The 18299-nt window shown below is 35.4% G+C and overlaps 1 protein-coding gene across 1 annotated transcript in view; it reads left to right on the plus strand.

Annotated features, from left to right (window-relative positions):
- The window catches only part of LOC150097580 (inositol-tetrakisphosphate 1-kinase-like), a 255498-nt gene that overhangs the window by 185882 nt on the left and 51317 nt on the right, over positions 1–18299 (plus strand). Inside the window, exons 8-9 of the mRNA XM_090406952.1 lie at positions 6331–6533; positions 10579–10747. Of these exons, the coding sequence (XP_090263078.1) occupies positions 6331–6533; positions 10579–10747 (372 nt within the window). The remainder of the gene's footprint in view (positions 1–6330; positions 6534–10578; positions 10748–18299) is intronic.

The following is an 18299-nucleotide window of genomic DNA, read 5'->3' on the forward strand; positions in this document are numbered from 1 at the left end:
CATATACAAATAGGGAAATAAAACAATGCTAGAATTACAGAGATATTTCCCTATGCAATTATACTTGAGAAACAGTTTAATAGGATTGTGGAAGGGAAGCTTGGTGAAGAACAGTTGGATTCAGACCAAATAGAAGCTGTCAAGATTAGATTTTCACTTTATGACAAATAGTTGAGAAATCGTGAGAATATAACAAAGATCTGTATTTAAGTTTTGTATACCTGAAAAAAGGCATATGACTAGGTTCCAAGAGAAAAGCTATTCAAAATGCTATAGTTATATGGTGTCAATGGGGCATTATTTCAAGCAATACTTAGTCTTTATTTGAGTTGTAAGTCAGCAGTTAGAATTGAAGGAAGTACAGAAAGATGGTTTGATATTACATCTGGCGTCAGACAAGGATGTACATTATTCTCTCTGTTATTCATTATCTATATGGATCACATTATGAAGGAAAGCAGTATTAAACCTGATATCAAAATTGAAGATGTTAATGTCAGCTCTTTACTTTATGAGGACGATGTTATACTTATCAATAAATCCGCTACGAGTCTGCAAGATTCCTTGATTAAATTGAATAACCGTTGTAATAAATTTGGTATGAAAATCAGCAATAACAAGACAAAGACAATGAAAATAGGCAAAAACAGTGAAAATATCAACTGCATTGTGAATGGAGAACCTATAGAACAAGTAACACATTTCAGCTACTTAGGTATGATTTTTAGTGAAGATGGTAAATTAAATATGAAATAGACAACAGAATCAACAAGGCTGGTATGGTAGGAAGTCAACTGAATAAATTCATATGGAATAAGAGAAAAATTAGTCAAAACACTAAATTAGCTGTATACAACAGTGTTCGAACCAATTTTAACTTATGAATCTGAGAGCTGGGTTAGAAATAAAACACTTGACCGAGACTAGAGACCAGAGATGTGTCCTGAGAAAGATTAGGGGCATGTACAGATCACATGAATTGAAATATCATATTAAAAATGAGGATATTAAGAAAGAACTTAACATTGTTAGCATTCAGGAATGTGTTAGCAAAGCTAATCTCACATGGTCACTTAAACAGAATGGGAGAGGAAAGATTAGCAAAACAAGTGTTCTCTGCCAGGTTGGCAGGAAAAAGATCCAGAGGAAGACCAAGATATAGGTGGATTGATATAGTAAAAAGAGCCTTAGAAGAGAAATATAAGATCTGATAATGTTGGAACCTTGACAGATAACAGATGGATTTGGAGGAAAATTGTTGATAGGAAGTTAGTAATGATGTAAGTTCTTCATATAGTGCTATCATAATATCCTGTAAATCCTCAATGATTGTAATCATCAACATCAGGAATTTGATGATATATATTCATGTAAACTCTGTACTGTTACAAATTTTCTAGACACACACACAAAAAAAAAAGCAAATGCCAGTCTACTATTCTGTAATATCAGCAGTAACTCTATGGTCCTCAAAAAGTAACCTAATCCTGTAAGTCAGTAGAAATTGACATCTTGTAGAAAAATGCACTCCTACATGCAATACAGACACCTAAGTGTATCTTGGGCATGCAGCCTTCATTAACTAACCTTGAAAAAGTTAGTCAAAAAAAATCCTTGTTCTTTCACTTTGACATCATACAATATAACAAATACTTAAAACACAGTACTGCATGGATAATCAGCAATAAGACCATTTATTACATATATTGTAATACCACATTCAATTGTTTTGTTGACACCTCATATTGTGGGCAAAATAATTAGACTATGGCACTGTACATCATATGTGCAGTTCACACATGCTATATTCAACAGAAACTGTTGAATATAACAGTTTCTGTTCTTGGTTAATTTGAAAGTTGTACTTGAGATGTCCTTGATACTAGGGTGAAAATTTTATACTTATAAAAATATGTTTTGATGTTGTTTATTTTGTGTTATTTATTATTTATGCCTTGCTTTCCCCTAAGTCAAGTTATTTCAAACAGTAATATATGAAGGAACTGAATCCAGGAGGAAAGCAGATCATCATCAGCGTGTTGCAAGGTGTTATGTATTGCCGTGTGAGCCATTTTTATGTCGTTGCTCTTCCTAAAATAATTTTACTTCCCTTATGAATTTAACCCTCTCTGCTTTAACTACAAGACTTACAAAATTTCCCTGACTCTAATATCTGTATCACTTCTTACATGTCCATTCTATAAGGAAAGTAAATTCTATATCTCTAGCCGATTCCTAATTTTACTCACTTGCTTACCTTGACTGTTAAAAGTTATTCCTTGCTAAAAGAAACGAATCCTCTAATTTCATTCTGGGGCCGTCTCCTCTTCAGTTATTGACAAATTTATTTTTTAAAGCTGCGCCAGCCAATATCTTAGAATAGAGTGGACTCTTATTCAGGGAGACTTTTCCAGACCTTTGGTGCACATGGGTGAATAAATTTAGCATTTAAACTCATAAATTAAATGCTCTACTGTGGCTAAGTTAATTCTGGTTTGCAGTCGTAACCTCTATAACTACATGTTAAACCTTTCTTTCAAATCCCCCCCCCCCTGCTATGGTGCGGATTAATGAGTGGTAGTTTTGGTTCATATCACAGGCAAAACTCAGGTATAAAAGAAAAAACATATTTATTGGAATCTAAAGACATAATATACACTTAGACCATTCTCACTTTCAATTAGTTCAATGACATGCTAAATCAAACTTTATCAAACTGATTAATACTCTAATGTATGAACAATAAATCCTTCTCTTGAGTTAGAGATTTAACACACATAATATACACATTCTACCTACTGTGTTAGTCTTGTATATTAAACTAGTCACAATAATCTATAATCATTCCTAACAATTTGTCTTATGGGCATTAGCCACTGCTAAATAATCGCTTAAAGTTCTTAAATACTGTCCATACTCGATTAATACACTACAGTGATCTTTCCCCTTTTCCGACTGGGTAATTATACAACAAAATCTATACTTTACCATTTCTTGGGGCAGGATCTTCAGGTCCGTCTGAACTGTCCTTATTTGTTTGAATTACCTAGTCGATACTTCCATAAGCCTGCGTCCACGTGGTGGATCACTATGGTCATCAGATTAAACTATTCTCTGCACCTGGCGTTTTTTCCCTTGTCTATTCTCGATCTGTTTCGGGCCATCCTCATTTCTAGCTGCCGGTTCATAATATACGTCCGCGATAGTGTTCTGTCGGGACTTTCAGTGATGGCAGCATATGCCGACATCTCACACTTTAGTACCGGCAGAAATTCAGACATCGAAGGGAAATGCGCACCTTCCGATATCGAACTATCGCCAAGAAACACCATCAGGAACTACTGGTCCACGAGAGAAGTTGAATCATCATCCAGCAAAATATAGGCAAAAAAAGCCTTGAGAAAGGGGTGCAAACCCTTTTTATTCTCTCTTCCTTCCCCCTTTTTTTAGCACCCTCTTGCTAGCTGCAACAGTGCCCTCTTACTACTTTCTGCAATCTTTTCCCGCCCGCTACTTTCTTCATCCGCGGCAACTTCGGCACATCACGAGATCATAGCGCCATCTTCTGGGAAACGAATATGCATCGCTTTCCGAGATTTCCAATGCCTCAGGCTCGCCCGTGACCTTTGGACTAATGTTTACATCTAATTTACCCATTCATTGTATTCATGATGCATTTCATATAATACTTAATTTATACACAAAGTTCTTTACATGGTATTACAATTCTACTAAAAGGAGGTAATTCTATTTCTATTTACAGTTAGTACTTTATTTCTTCTGCTCGAGTACAAGTTTTTTCTCTCAGCTGATTTTTCTGACTTGTTAAATCCTGAATGAATTGTTTCTTTAATAAAGTGCTTCATTCAGGATGTAACAAAGGCTCTGTACTTTTACTTTTTAATTTGTACATTAATGATATATAAAATGATTTGCACAGAATTGTAAACAATATTGTTTACGTGATGGTGCAAAATGGATAGCATAATAATTAGGCTTGCAAGGTGATAAATCATCCCCTACTATCAGTTCACTTTTACATAGGCTTACAGGTTAGTGTGGAAAAGTGTAATTTTTCATTTTAGCTGAAAAGAGTATGATCTGTGTACTTATATTCCTGGAAATACACTCCAGGAAATTGATGAGGCTAGGAATTTTGGGGTATTAATAGATAAAGAGTTGAAGTTTAAGTAGAACAGTTTGGAATGAAAATATCTATCATCATCATACAGCTTCCTCAATGCAAGGGGGGGCAGCACCATGTCCTTCCAGACTCTGTTGGCAGCTCTTCTTTTTGTTTTAGCATAGTCACATGATCCCATCCATGATCTTATATCATCAAACCATGTCCTTCTTTTTTTACCTTTTGATCCTCTTCCCATAATCTTTCCTTTTAAAACTGTTAGTGTCTTCTATCTTGATCCCCTCAATACATGTCCGGCCAGTCTCATCTTTCTCTGGATCATTTCTTGCAATAAAGATGTCTGTGTTTTCATTCTCTGTAGAATTCTTCTGTAGAAAATCTCTATAAATAAAACTAAAACAATGGCATTTTGTGGACAAACTCCAGTTAGAAGTAAAATAGTTATTAATAATAAAATAATAGAACAGATAAATACTTTCAGTTATCTTGGATGTGAAATATCATATGAAGGAGAAAAAAAAGACATAAAATTAAAAGCTTCAAAATTTTTACAGATTATAAGCCTACTAAATAGAACACTCAATCCAATTATTGTACAAAAAGAAACATGCTTCAAAATATACAATATTTTAGCAGTTCCTACATTATTATATGGCAGCGAAATTTGGGCAAACAAAGAATAAAAAAAGTGAAATTACATTCATGAAAAGAACTGTAAAATACACATTATTAGACCAAAAAAGGAACGAAGATATTTTAAGAGAACTAAAAATAAAATCAATAGAAGAAAAACTAAATAATTACAAACAAAATTGAATGGAACATATAAACCAAATGGCCAATACCCAATATCCTAAACAAATAATAAAATATAACCAGTTGGAAAGAGATTGCGAATGCCTCAGACAACAGACCAATATGGTCTATATCCATAATTAGCATTATGATGGAGTTGAAGTTCAGAGGGTATGTTGCAAAAGTGGCCAAGTAGCTCATGGGATTATTTAGTTACTTTCTCTATTAAATATGTTGATATTTAATGGCAAAAACATGTCTAGAGATAATAATTACTACCTAAATTTATTTGTTTTTTTATATTGTTTCCATACACGAGAGATAAGAGTCCTATAAGCACACCAGTGATGTATGTGGGATGCAGATGAGGACTGGGATAGAAGTTTATTGATATTTTCTTTTGAAGAGCTGCAAGTTGTAATTGTTTGGGAATACTTCATGAAGAAGGCTGTTCCAGAGGACAGGTGAAGGGAAATACAAGAGGAAGAGGAGAAGGAAGTTTGGTGTGTTTGCATTTGCACAGTAAAGGGATGCTGGGCAGCTGCTCCTCTTGTATTAACAGGTGGAACTGAAAGTGAAGTAATGATAGTTGCCAGTTCACTGGAGCAGTGACCAAATAATAAATAGACACATTGCTGGAATACTTCATCTGTGAGAGAGAGGTTGAAGTGAATCTGTAAGAGAGGGATTATCAATGAGCCTAATTGCTCACCCCCAGACAGCATCAAGGATTTTAAGGGAATTTTTAGGTGCATCACCCCAAACATGTGAGCAGTATTCTAGACACGGGTGGATTTAGGATTTGTATATAGTTTTTTGAGTGTAAAATATCCTTTTGAATGAAAGAGAATGCCTAATATCTAGAATGCTGAGGAGGCTATTGATGTGATCTCTCCTAAGAGACTGGAGGTAAACATTAGTCCAAACAGAGAGATCTGATCTTGTCTGGTGATTTGTGTGTGTTACTGAGGATAAAGGAAGGTGAACTGACATCTCTTTTGCAAGAGAAAAGACAAGACTGTGTTTTGGTGACAAGGTTATCCTCATCCCATTTAAGGATAGTATGAAGATTAATGTTTAGGGCACTGGCTGTAGATGATTTTGTAGCCTGGGATGTCAGTATTGCATGGTTTGTTGAATGAGTAAGATGAGTGGAGAGTACTATTATCAGCTTTGCTGACAATAGTACTCTCCACTCAGGAGATTAGTGGTGATTGCAAGTAGATCATTTATAAACAAGAGAAATCCTGTTTGATTAGTATTAGGATTTATAAACAAGAGAAATCTTGAAATTTTGAATTACAATATAAACCTATAATGCATAATACTAATAATAATAAAGTTAAAGCTTTTTATTATTATTATTTTTTTGTTTTGTTTTTATAATATAGAAAATCTGCTTTATATACCAAACAGGAAGGTTTTTCAAGCCTCCAAGTCTCCAGGCATTAGTCTGACACCAAGCAATGAAATTCATCTCCCAACTAATTTAGACATCTACATAAACTTAGCCAGTGTCTCAGGATTCAAACTGATGCCTGTTGATTGGAGAGCAGGTTTGCTATCTGCTTGGACAACTAGACTGACTAATATGGCAAAGAATTAAAAAAAAGTTAGAAAACCTTTTCTTAAACTTAGGATATTTATCAAATATAAGGCGAACAGCAATCAGCAACTTGCATCCCCAATGATGCTGATAACTCAAAAAGCTTATGGCATATGAGATATAATTGAAGAATCAGCAGCACTAGATATCTCATTTCCCTCAGTAGCATCACTTGAGATGTAAGTGGCTGATTGCTGTTTGACTTTAGCACAGTGTTATATATATGTTTGCAATATCTTATATTTTGTATTCATTTTATTTCTCACACTGTATGTATATAACACTACAAATTTTCTGAAATGTGTGGAGGAAACATATTAAGTACTCCACCATGAGATTTCATTTCAGACGTGATCATTCTTTCTACCTGCAGTTCAATTTGATCTTCAAATATCTGATGAGATATTTGACTTCTCAGCAAACTAGCTGGTTTTGTCATTATTGAGCAACGTTTGTTGGTGAATAGTTGAATTTGTTCTTTCCTGACACAAAGCCTGTTGCACAAGCTTTCCAAAATTGGAAAGCTTGTGCACTAGTTGGTTTACTAGCAAAGTATGAGCTAATGACGTGTGTGTGTGTGGTTGGGGAGGGATTGACAAACTTGATGGACAAATGACAGGCCATATACAAAACATAGCTGAAAGGTCTGATTCAATCAGAAGCTGAGCTAATTAATTCTTTGGGTTCATCTTAATCTATAAATAGCATTAAATAACAGTGAATTAATTAGGGCTTTTTTATTTCACAAAATATTTGCAGTTTCTCATATATCATCACTCAGTATTCCTTATCTTTTACTCTCCACAAGAATTTATATTTCATTTTGTGAAATCCTCAGAAAACTGTTTTCCTATTTTTAAAATTATCTACAATTTACTACAAAAATTATCCAAACAGTATAAATAACAAAGGGAGCTGAACTCTGAACTGACACAGAGCACTGGTCACACTGACACAGAGCTGAGATAGCTACTGTTCTGTTAGATATATGATGCTTAAATATAGCCCAATCAGTCTAATTTCTTTGTTCTCTTCAAATAATCAGTCTGGTTCCCTGCCAATATCAAATCGATTTTATGTCCAGTTTTATTTGGATTTCATCTACACATGGTCAGATTATCTGATCAGTTCCCATTAGATATCTGATGGGAAATCTGTTTATGTGCCCTCTTAAGGTTTCCACACACACACACACACACACACACACACACACACACACACACACACACACAAAGTTAGAAAACTAAAAATTGAAACATGCTATTGTTTATCACTCGTTCCTATTGCTCTGGCATTTATTTCAGTCAGTGGTAGTAGAATGTAGTGTAAGTGGTATGAAAGTACCAATTGGACTGCATTATGTATCACTTGACCAAGCACCAAATTGATGTTTTTGGAAAAAAGGTCATGTTTTGTAAAATGTAAAAAAAAAAAAAGAAAAAAAAAGCAGATATTTACTGTCATGCTACCAATCAGTCGCCATCACCTCATTCTTCTCCACAATAGTGAACTTCTCCACTACCTAAAGGCCCACTGGTTAATCAATGACTACCATTATGGATTCTGCCAATCAAGATCCATAGCTGACCTCTTAGCCCAGTGCTTCTCAAAGATTTTTGGATCATGCCCCACCTCAACGTCTCAAAGATTTTGATGCTCCCCCCCCCCATCATAATAATCAGCCAAGTTCTGAAAAAGTATAATATAAATATATACATTTTCTAATTGCCCCCCAAAATATTCAAATTGCACCCATGTGGGGCATATGCCCCACATTGAGAAACACTGTCTTAGCTTATGTCACTTACTGCTGGATACATGCCATGAAAAGGTTCAGAGAAACGTGCTGTTGCTTTTGACATTTCTAGAGCTTTTGATCACATCTAACATCAAGGACTACTAAGCAGATTGCCATCCTTCGGTCTACCTGCTGTCATCTATAATTGAGTATCTAGCATTTTTTCTCTCTCTCTCTCTGGTCACATCACTGAATGTTATGGTGGATGGCTCCCATTACTGAGCTTTAACACCAACAGGAGTGCTTCAGGGCTCTCTTCTGTTACCACTGATCTTACCCACTGCTTTGTTGATGATAATACAGGATTAGTGATGAATGAGAGCTCAACTTATTTGACCCATCTTATTCATTCTACCCATTTGACAGGCTGTTCAGTGCTCATCCCAAGCTTCAAGATCATCTGCAACCATTGTCTTAAACACAGATTTCCATATCATCCTTGAGTAGAGTGAGGACAGCCTAGTCACCTTCAGTTCCATCAAAATGTAGTATTGCCTTTTCTCTCATATAACGGGATGTCAGCTTACCTATTCTTACCCTCATTACCAGATTGAATGAGATCTCTTCCTTGGACTGACATTGACCTCCAGCCAATCCTGGTGCAAATGCATCACCTCTGTAGCTTCCTTGGTCTCTAAAAATCTCAGTGCATTCTCTTTCATTCGAGATGCTACTTTTCATGTACTCATCTACTTTACTATACAAATCCCAAATCTGCACATGCTTAGAATACTGCTGATTGGAGCAGTGCACCTTAAACTTCCATAAAAAAAATTTTTGATACTGTCCAGTAGAAAGCAATTTGGCTGTTCATGAATAATTCCTCCCTCACAACTCACTTGTCCTCAATCTCACAGATGCACTGTTCCACTGTACTTATAACCATTATTACTATATTTTCTATTAGGCATGTTAAAAGAGCATCCCTTTACAGTGCAGCTGCAAGCACACCACACCAGTGGCAGCTTGTACATAAGCACTGCAACACTGCAGCACCCCCAAGGAAAAAACGAAAAAATTAAGTTTTGTTTGTGTTTATAAATAATAACAATGCTGACAACATTATATAAATGCAATACAACATGTTAAAGGTTACAGTTTATGTTTTGACATTGATCGAATAGTTAATAATTGGAATCGTTCGATTAATGCTCTAGATTACGAAACAGGTGCATTGCGATCTAACACAGTTTCAGAATTATCACATTATTGGCCAATCGCAGCTAGACTTGCCAATATTCATTTGCACTTGTCACTGCATGTAACAAGTGAATCTGACACTGCTTGTGGAGCAGTGTTGCTACAGATAAATTTATGCTTGCGTGCATTATTTCCATATATGAAACTTTTATTATTGGTGTGTGTTCGTGGTGAGGGTGAAATATTTTTGGTAAATCTTATTTTATTCTGCTAAAATAACATATAATTATTTATTTATTATAGATGCAAGGCTGAATTATGATGAATATCACTGTTGAAAATATGAAAAGAATTATATTTTCTCAATTATTGTTACATGAAAAATTATCGTTACATGAAAAAACAAATGCACTGTGATCTAACATAGTGTCAGAATTATCCCGTTTGGCCAATTGCGGCTAGACTCTCCAATATTCAGTTGCACTTGTCGCTGCACGTAACAAGTGAATTCGATACTGCTCATGGAGCAGTGTCTCTACAGATAAATTGTATGCTTGTGCATGTTATTTCTGTGTACGAGACTTTTATTATTGGTGTGTGTTCGTGGTAAGGGTGAAATATTTTTAATAAAGTGTTTTTTTTTTAATGTAAATTTATTTATTAATAAATTGGTTACTGTTAGGAAATAATGAATTATTTTTCTTATTTTGTATATGCAGCACCCCCACTTAAAATTTTTGCTGGCTGCCACTGCACCACACCCACTTTTCATCTCTCTCTTTCATTTTGTATACTTCTGTTCTCTGTTTTCCTCATGAACAGTTTGTCTCATGAAATTTTCCAAACAAATACAATCTCCAAATCTTCAAGAAAAATGTTTGAACTTCTTTCCCAACTCTCACCTGTATCCCAATTCGAAAAATAAAATAAAATAAAAAACCTGTGAGGCATTCATTTTTTAAAAATGTTACATTATTATTAGTTCATACTAAAAGGGATGTACTATATATATCCTATGTGCAAGTAAAAGTAATTAGCTGTCTTACAGTTTATTATGTTACTAATGTTTAATCAAAACTGATATGATTTTTATAGCTTGATAAGTGTGAACCAAAAACTCCTACTGTAAAACCAGAGAAAGATAGACTTGACAACATTGTCAGTGTTATCCGTGATCAACTTGGATTAGCTCTCTTTGGCATTGATGTTATTATAGATAACAAGACAGGCAATTATGCTATTATTGACATGAATACTTTTCCTGGTAAGAAACTTTTGGAATTATTTCTGTAAAAAAGAATATATATATAAGCTGTTTTGCATTTCTTTCTAATTTAGTTTTTTCTATACTGATATTTCTGTTAATCTTATATTTATAAAAAAAGAAAAAGAAAAAAATTCAGTCACAGTGCATTTCACATAGCATTCTTATATGGCAATATTTGTTATTGCAACAATTGAACTTCGAAGAGCTGTATATTTTGCTTATTAATGCAAATAGTTTATTTATTGTCATTTATGTAATTAATAAAATTTGGTATGGCTTCAAATCACTTTTCTGCTAAAAAATAGCCAAACTTAATTTCAGTTACCTGAACAATATTAATAGCAAGCTTCAGCAAATTCTGAATAAGTGGTAAAGGACAATCCAGTGAAGGAAGCATTATTATCAAAATGATAGCAAAATTATTGCTATCATTTTGAATTCATCATCATCCAATACCTGCTATGTGATAGTACTACATGAAAACATTACATTATTGCCAACTTCCCAGCAACAATTAATTATCGATAGAAAATTAATCTCTAAATTAATATCATCTCTCAAAACTCCAATATTATCAGATCTTATATTTTGGTCTTCTAAGCACTTCATAACGTATCAATGAAACTAGATGTTGGTCTTCCTGTAGATATGCCATCCTAGCAGAAATGCTTGTTTTTGATAACCATTCCTCTCCCATTCTGTTTAAGTTACCATACATACCACAAGAGAATAACTCTGCTAACACATTCTTGAATGCTAACACTGTCAAGTTCGTTCCTAACATTCTCATTTTAATATGATACTGCTATTAATGTTGTCTGCTCACTCCCCTAATCTTTCTCAGAACTTTATCTGTTGTCCCCAGATAAATTTCTGGGTCTCCATTTCCCAAATCCATAAGTTAAAACTGATTTGAACACAGCTTTTGTATACAGAACTACTTCAGCGTTTTGTCTGAAGTCTAATTTCTCTGTAAATTATATATAAATTTATTCAGCTGACTTTCTACCAGCTTGACTTATTCTGTTGTCTATTTCCAGATTTTACTTGTTCTATAGGATCTTCATTCAGGATGCAATCGATGTTTTCAATGTTTCTGCCTATTTGCATTGTCTTTTAAATGCTGATTTTAATGTAAAAAAATTTATTACATCAGTTATTCAATTTAGTCAGGGAATCCTATACACTTGTACTGGATTTATTTAGAAGTATAACATCTGCATATAAAGTAAAGAGCTGAGATTAACATCTTCGATTTTGATATGCCACTTTCCTTCATAATATGATCCATATGATGATTAACAGTGGAGATATTTCATTTCATATGGTGATTCAATGGCCGTGAGCCCTTTTACGGAGAGGTATGGCACCACCTTAATCCCCCCCCCCCCCCATTTTTATCCGGGCTTGGGACGACCGGCATAGCTGACAATTCAGACCTATTGCTGGAGGGATTGTCTTAAGTATTCCTGACTGTATCCGTGTGTGTTCATGGGGATGGTTTGCCTGCTTGTGGAATGAAAAACCCCAGATAAACTGGGGGAAAAACCCTTCCGTCCGTGCCCAAGACAAGCTAACTTGGCTATGGCTGAGGAAGATCGTTAAGCTCCTCACGTCGTCGACAGGAATCGAATCTAGGACACTCCTTCCTCAAACCTATTGGTGCGAAGCGCATAGCCACTAGGCTAACTGTGTAGACAGTGGAGATAATGTATACCCTTGTCTCACGCCTGATTTAACATCAAACCATCTTCCTGTATCTGCTTCAGTTCTAACTGCTGACTTACAATGTAAATGTAGACTTATATTGCTCAGTATAATGTCTCATTTACACCATATAGTTATAGCGTTTTGAACAGCTTTTCTCTTAGCACTTTGTCATATGCCTTTTCCAGATTTACAACACCTAAATAGATCTTTATTATGTTCCCATGATTTTTCAGCTAATTTTCTTAAAGTAAAAATCTGATCATGATGTAAAAATAATCATAATTTATAATTTTGAATCATTTTACAATTATTTCTCTATTAGTATATTATTAGTTTTGGTTTCATAACATGTATATTAGCACTTGTGATGTACCCGTTATTGATATTATCATCATCAAATTCCTGCCATGTACCCTCAAGGGGGTGTACAGGATATGATAGTACTACATAAAAAAATTACATCACTACTAACTTCCTATCTACAATTTTCCTCCAAATCAGTCTGTTACTTGTCAAGACTCCAACATTATCAGATCTTATATTTCTATTGTCTAAGGCACTTTGTACCGTATCAATCCACCTATATCTTGGTCTTCCTCTGGGTCGTTGTTTTGCTGCCAACCTGGCAGAGAACGCTTGTTTTGCTAATCTTTCTCTCCTATTCTGTTTAAGTGATCATACCACTTGAGATTAGCTCTGCTAACGCATTCCTGAATGCTGACAATGTCAAGTTCTTTCCTAATATCCTCGTTTTTAATATGATATTGCCATTGATGCCATCTGTTCACGCCTATAATCTTTCCCAGGACTCTCATATCTGTGGTCTCTAGTCTTTGGTCAAGTGTTTTACTTCTGACCCAGCTCTCAGATCCATAAGTTAAAACTGGTTTGAACACTGTCTTGTATACAGCTAATTTAGTGTTCCGACTAATTTCTCTCTTATTCCATATGAATTTATTCAATTGACTTCCCACCACACCAGCTTTGCTGATTCTGTTGTCTATTTCTATATTTAATTTACCATCTTGAGTAAAAATCATACCTAAGTAGCTGAAATGTTTTACTTGTTCCACAGATTCTCCATTCACAACACGGTTGACATTTTCAATGATTCTGCCTATTTTCATTGTCTTTGTCTTTTTATTGCTGACCTTCATTCCATATCTATTACAACAGCTATTCAATTTAGTCAGGAAATCTTGCAGACTTCTAGCGGATTTATTTAGAAGTATAACATTGTCTGAATAAAGCAAAGAGCTGAGATTAACATCTCCAATTTCGATATCATTTTTAATACCACTTTCCTTCATAATATAGATATCCATATAGATCCATATAGATAATGAATAACAGAGGAGATAATGTAAATCCTTGTCTCACACTAGATTTAACATTAAACCATCTTCCTATACTTTCTTCAATTCTAACTGCTGACTTACAACTCAGATAAAGACTAAGTATTGCTTGATATAATGCCCCATTGACACCATATAACTGCAGCGTATTGAATAGCTTCTCTCTTGGCACCTTATCATATGCCTTCTCCAAATCGACAAAACTTAAATACAGATCTTTGTTATATTCCCATGCTTTCTCGACTATTTGGCGTAAAGTGAAGATCTGATCCTGACAGCCTCTATTTGGCCCGAATCCAGCTTGTTCTTCACCAAGCTTTTCTTCCACAATTCTTCTGAACCGTTTCTCAAGTATACTTGCATAGATCTTGCCAGGAACACTCAGTAGGGAAATACCTCTGTAATTCTCACATTCAGTTTTATTTCCCTTTTTATATGGTACTATGAGAGCTCTACTCCAATCATCGGGAATTCGTCCCTCTGTCCAGGCTTTCTGAACTATGCAGTGCAGCCACTGTAAGACTCTTATACCACCATACTTCAGCATTTCTGGTCGAATATCATCTACTCCTGCTGCCTTTCCACATTTCAAGCCTTTGATGGCTTTTTCTACTTGAAGTATGGATACCTATTCCTGACTGCATGCCTGATCAGTGTTTTTTACCACTGTGCTCATCACTGCTTGTTTCATTTAGCAGTTTTTCAAAGTAATTACTCCATACTTCAAGGATATCTTTTTCTCCCATTTTCATGTCACCTTTATCATCTCTAACTCCTTTTACAGTACTCTTTTCTCCATTCCTAAGCTTTTTCAACAACCTCCAGAATATTTTGCCACCTTCTTCATATTTATTTTCTATATTTTTGCCCAAAGTCCTTCCATGACTTTTGTTTAGCTAGTTTTACACAGTGTTTAGCATTCTTGCATTTGTCTCTGTATTCTCTAAGAGCACAAGCTGACTTATTTGACAGGAACTTTTGATTTGCTTTCTTCTTTTCCTTCACTGCCTCTTTAACATCCTGTGTCCACCAGGGAGTTCTGATTTTTTTATCTTTGCACACAACCTCACCACATGCCTCTTTGGCAGAATCAATCAATGTTTCCTTCAGAGTTTGCCACTGAATCTCCAAGGTTTGATTCCTGTTCTCAAACTCTTTCATTTTCTTTTCAATAATATTTCTGTATTTTAGTCTACAGTTTACATCTGAGAGCTGCTCAACTTTTATTCGCTTTAAAACTTTCTTACATGTTATTCTTTTCAATATGAAATTCAATTTTATCCTGCTCAAGACTAAATAGTGATCACTTCCAATTTCAAATTCTCTGTACACTCTGGTGTCCTGCACCAGGGAGAAAACATCATTATCGACAATAACATAGTCAATGAGACTTTTCTTATTCCTAGCCTCTTCTCTCCATGTGAATTTGTGCACATTTTTATGTTGGAACATGGTGTTAGTAATAACCAGTCCATGTACTGAGCAGAAATCCATCAGATATTTGTCATTATTATTAGCTTTGCTCTTTCTCCAAATTTTCCCAAAATATTTTTGTATGTCTCACAATCATTTCCTACTTTGCTATTTAGATCCCCAACAAGGACCAACTTTTCCTTTTTCATTGTGTCAGTTGCTTTTTCTAAAGCATCGAAAAATTCCTCCACTTCTACCTTAGTAGAACCTTCTGTGGGACGATAGGCACAAATAAGTCTCATTGTCCAGTTCCCCATTCTCATATTTGCCCACATTACTCTACTTGTGACTGATTGCTATTTAAGATTTGCCTCGTATTTTGTGTTGAATACTATGGCTACTCCTTTTCCTTGATTGTCACCTGAATATAACATTTTATATTTCTTGTTCAGAAAGATCTCACCAGTTTTGGTCTTTTTTATTTCAGTCACCCCTATTATGTCGAACTGATACTTATCTAATTCCTCAGCTGGCTCCATTTCTTTGCCATTCAGGCTTCTTATGTTGATAGTACCGATCTTTAACTCTGGTGATGTTGATTTGGGGTTTGTTTTCAGATTCGTTCCAGTAGCTGACTTTTCGCTGTTCGCCCTGGTTCCCTGGCGAAAACAACGGGGGCCTTGTTTAACCGGGCGACACCCCAGACGGCATGAAATTTTGTCATGTTGTACCATCATTTTTTATTTTGGTTTAACCAATAAGAATACAATTGGTCGGCTAAATCCCAAATTGCCAGCCCATCCTCGGTCATTTAGTATCCAAATAGATACCCAACAGGGTGCACCACGAGAAGGTGAGGATTGGACATTAGGTCAGAAGCCCTGGTCGGTTCTGTGCATTCCTTTAAAGGCTATGTGGAGGTCTCCTCTCAGTTATACAGCTTTGACAGTTTTGACAGCCTTAAGCTTTGACATTATACAGCTTTGACAGCCTTAAGACTCCAATAATGATATTATTATTATTCTCAAAATGAAATGAAAAGCATTTGAGAAATTGATGTACTTACTAGATTTTGATAGTTATGTTACTTTCAAGGGCATAAGTGTCAAAGCTGTATAACTGAGAGGAGACCTCCACATAGCTGTTAAAGGAATGCAGAGAACGGGCAGGGGCTTCTGACCTAATGTTTAATCCTCACTGGGTATCTACTTTGATACTGAATGAACGAGGATGGGCTGGCAATTTGGGATTTAGCCGACCAAATTGTATTCTTATTGGTTAAACGAAAATAAAAAATGATGGTACAACATGACAAAATTTCATGCCGGCTGGGGCGTCGCCTGGCTAAACAAGGCCCCCGTTGTTTTCGCCAGCGAACCAGGGTGAACAGCGAAAAGTCAGCTACTGGAACAAATCTGAAAACCTACCCCAACTCAACATCACCAGAGTTAAAGATTGGTACTATCAACATAAGAAGCCTGAATGGCAAAGAAATGGAGCTAGCTGAGGAATTAAATCGGTACAAGATCGATATAATAGGGGTGACTGAAACAAAAAAGGCAAAAACTGGTGAGATGTTTCTGAGCAATAAATACAAAATGTTATATTCAGGCAATGACAATCAAGGAAAAGGAGTAGCCATAGTATTGAACACAAAATACAAGGCAAATCTTCTTGAATGGCAGTCATTCTCAAGTAGAGTAATTTGAGCAAATATGAGAATAGGGAACTGGACAATGAGACTTATTTGTGCCTATGGTCCCACAGAAGGTTCTACTAAGGTAGAAGTGGAGGAATTTTTCGATGCTTTAGAAAAAGCAATTGACACAATGAAAAAGGAAAAGTTGGTCCTTGTTGGGGATCTAAATAGCAGAGTAGGAAATGATTGTGAGACATACAAAAATATTTTGGGAAAATTTGGAGAAAAGAGCAAAGCTAATAATAATGGCAAATATCTGTTGGATTTCTGCTCAGGACATGGACTGGTTATTACTAACACCATGTTAAAATAAAAATGTACACAAATTCACATGGAGAGAAGAGGCAAGGAATAAGAAAAGTCTCATTGACTATGTTATTGTTGATAGTGATGTTATCTCCCTGGTGCAGGAATCCAGAGTGTACAGAGGATTTGAAATTGGAAGTGATCACTATTTAGTCTTGAGCTGGATAAAATTGAATTTCACATTGAAAAGAATAACATGTAAGAATGTTTTAAAGTGAGTAAAAGTTGAGCAGCTCTCAGATGTGAACTGTAGACTAAAGGACACAAAGATTATTGAAGAAAAAATGAAAGAGTTTGAGAACAAAAACCAAACCTTGGAGATTCAGTGGCAAGCCTTGAAGAAAGCCCTGATTGATTCAGCTAGAGAGGCATGTGGTGAAGTTGTCTGCAAGGATAGAAAAAGTGGAACTCCATGGTGGACACAGGAAGTTAAATTGGCAGTGAAGAAAAAAGAAGAAAGCATATCAAAAGTTCCTGGCAAATAAGTTAGCTTGTGCTCTTAGAGAATACAGAGACAAATGCAAGAATGCTAAACACTGTGTAAAACTAGCTAAACAAAAGTCATGGGAGGACTTTGGCAAGAATATAGAAAATAAATATGAAGAAGGTGGCAAAATATTCTGGAGGTTGTTGAAGAAGCTTAGGAATAGAGGAAAGAGTGCTGTAAAAGGAATTAGAGATGATAAAGGTGATATGAAAATGGGAGAAAAAGATATCCTTGAAGTATGGAGTAATTACTTCGAGAAATTGCTAAATGAAACAAGCAGTGATAGCACAGTGGTAAAAAAACACTGACCAGGCATGCAGTCAGGAATACATATCCATACTTGAAGTAGAAAAAGCCATCAAAGGTTTGAAATGTGGAAACGCAGCAGGAGTAGATGATATTCGATCAGAAATGCTGAAGTATGGTGGTGGTATAAGAGTCTTACAGTGGCTGCACTGCATAGTTCAGAAAGCCTGGACAGTGGGATGAATTCCCGATGATTAGAGTAGAGCTCTAATAGTGCCCATATATAAAAAGGGAAATAAAACTGAATGTGAGAATTACAGAGGTGTTTCCCTA

This window comes from Typopeltis vanoorti, chromosome 17 (genome assembly GCF_054136105.1).
Source record: "Typopeltis vanoorti isolate ZY-2024b chromosome 17, IOZ_Tvanoo_1.0, whole genome shotgun sequence".
NCBI classification, from domain to species: domain Eukaryota; kingdom Metazoa; phylum Arthropoda; class Arachnida; order Uropygi; family Thelyphonidae; genus Typopeltis; species Typopeltis vanoorti.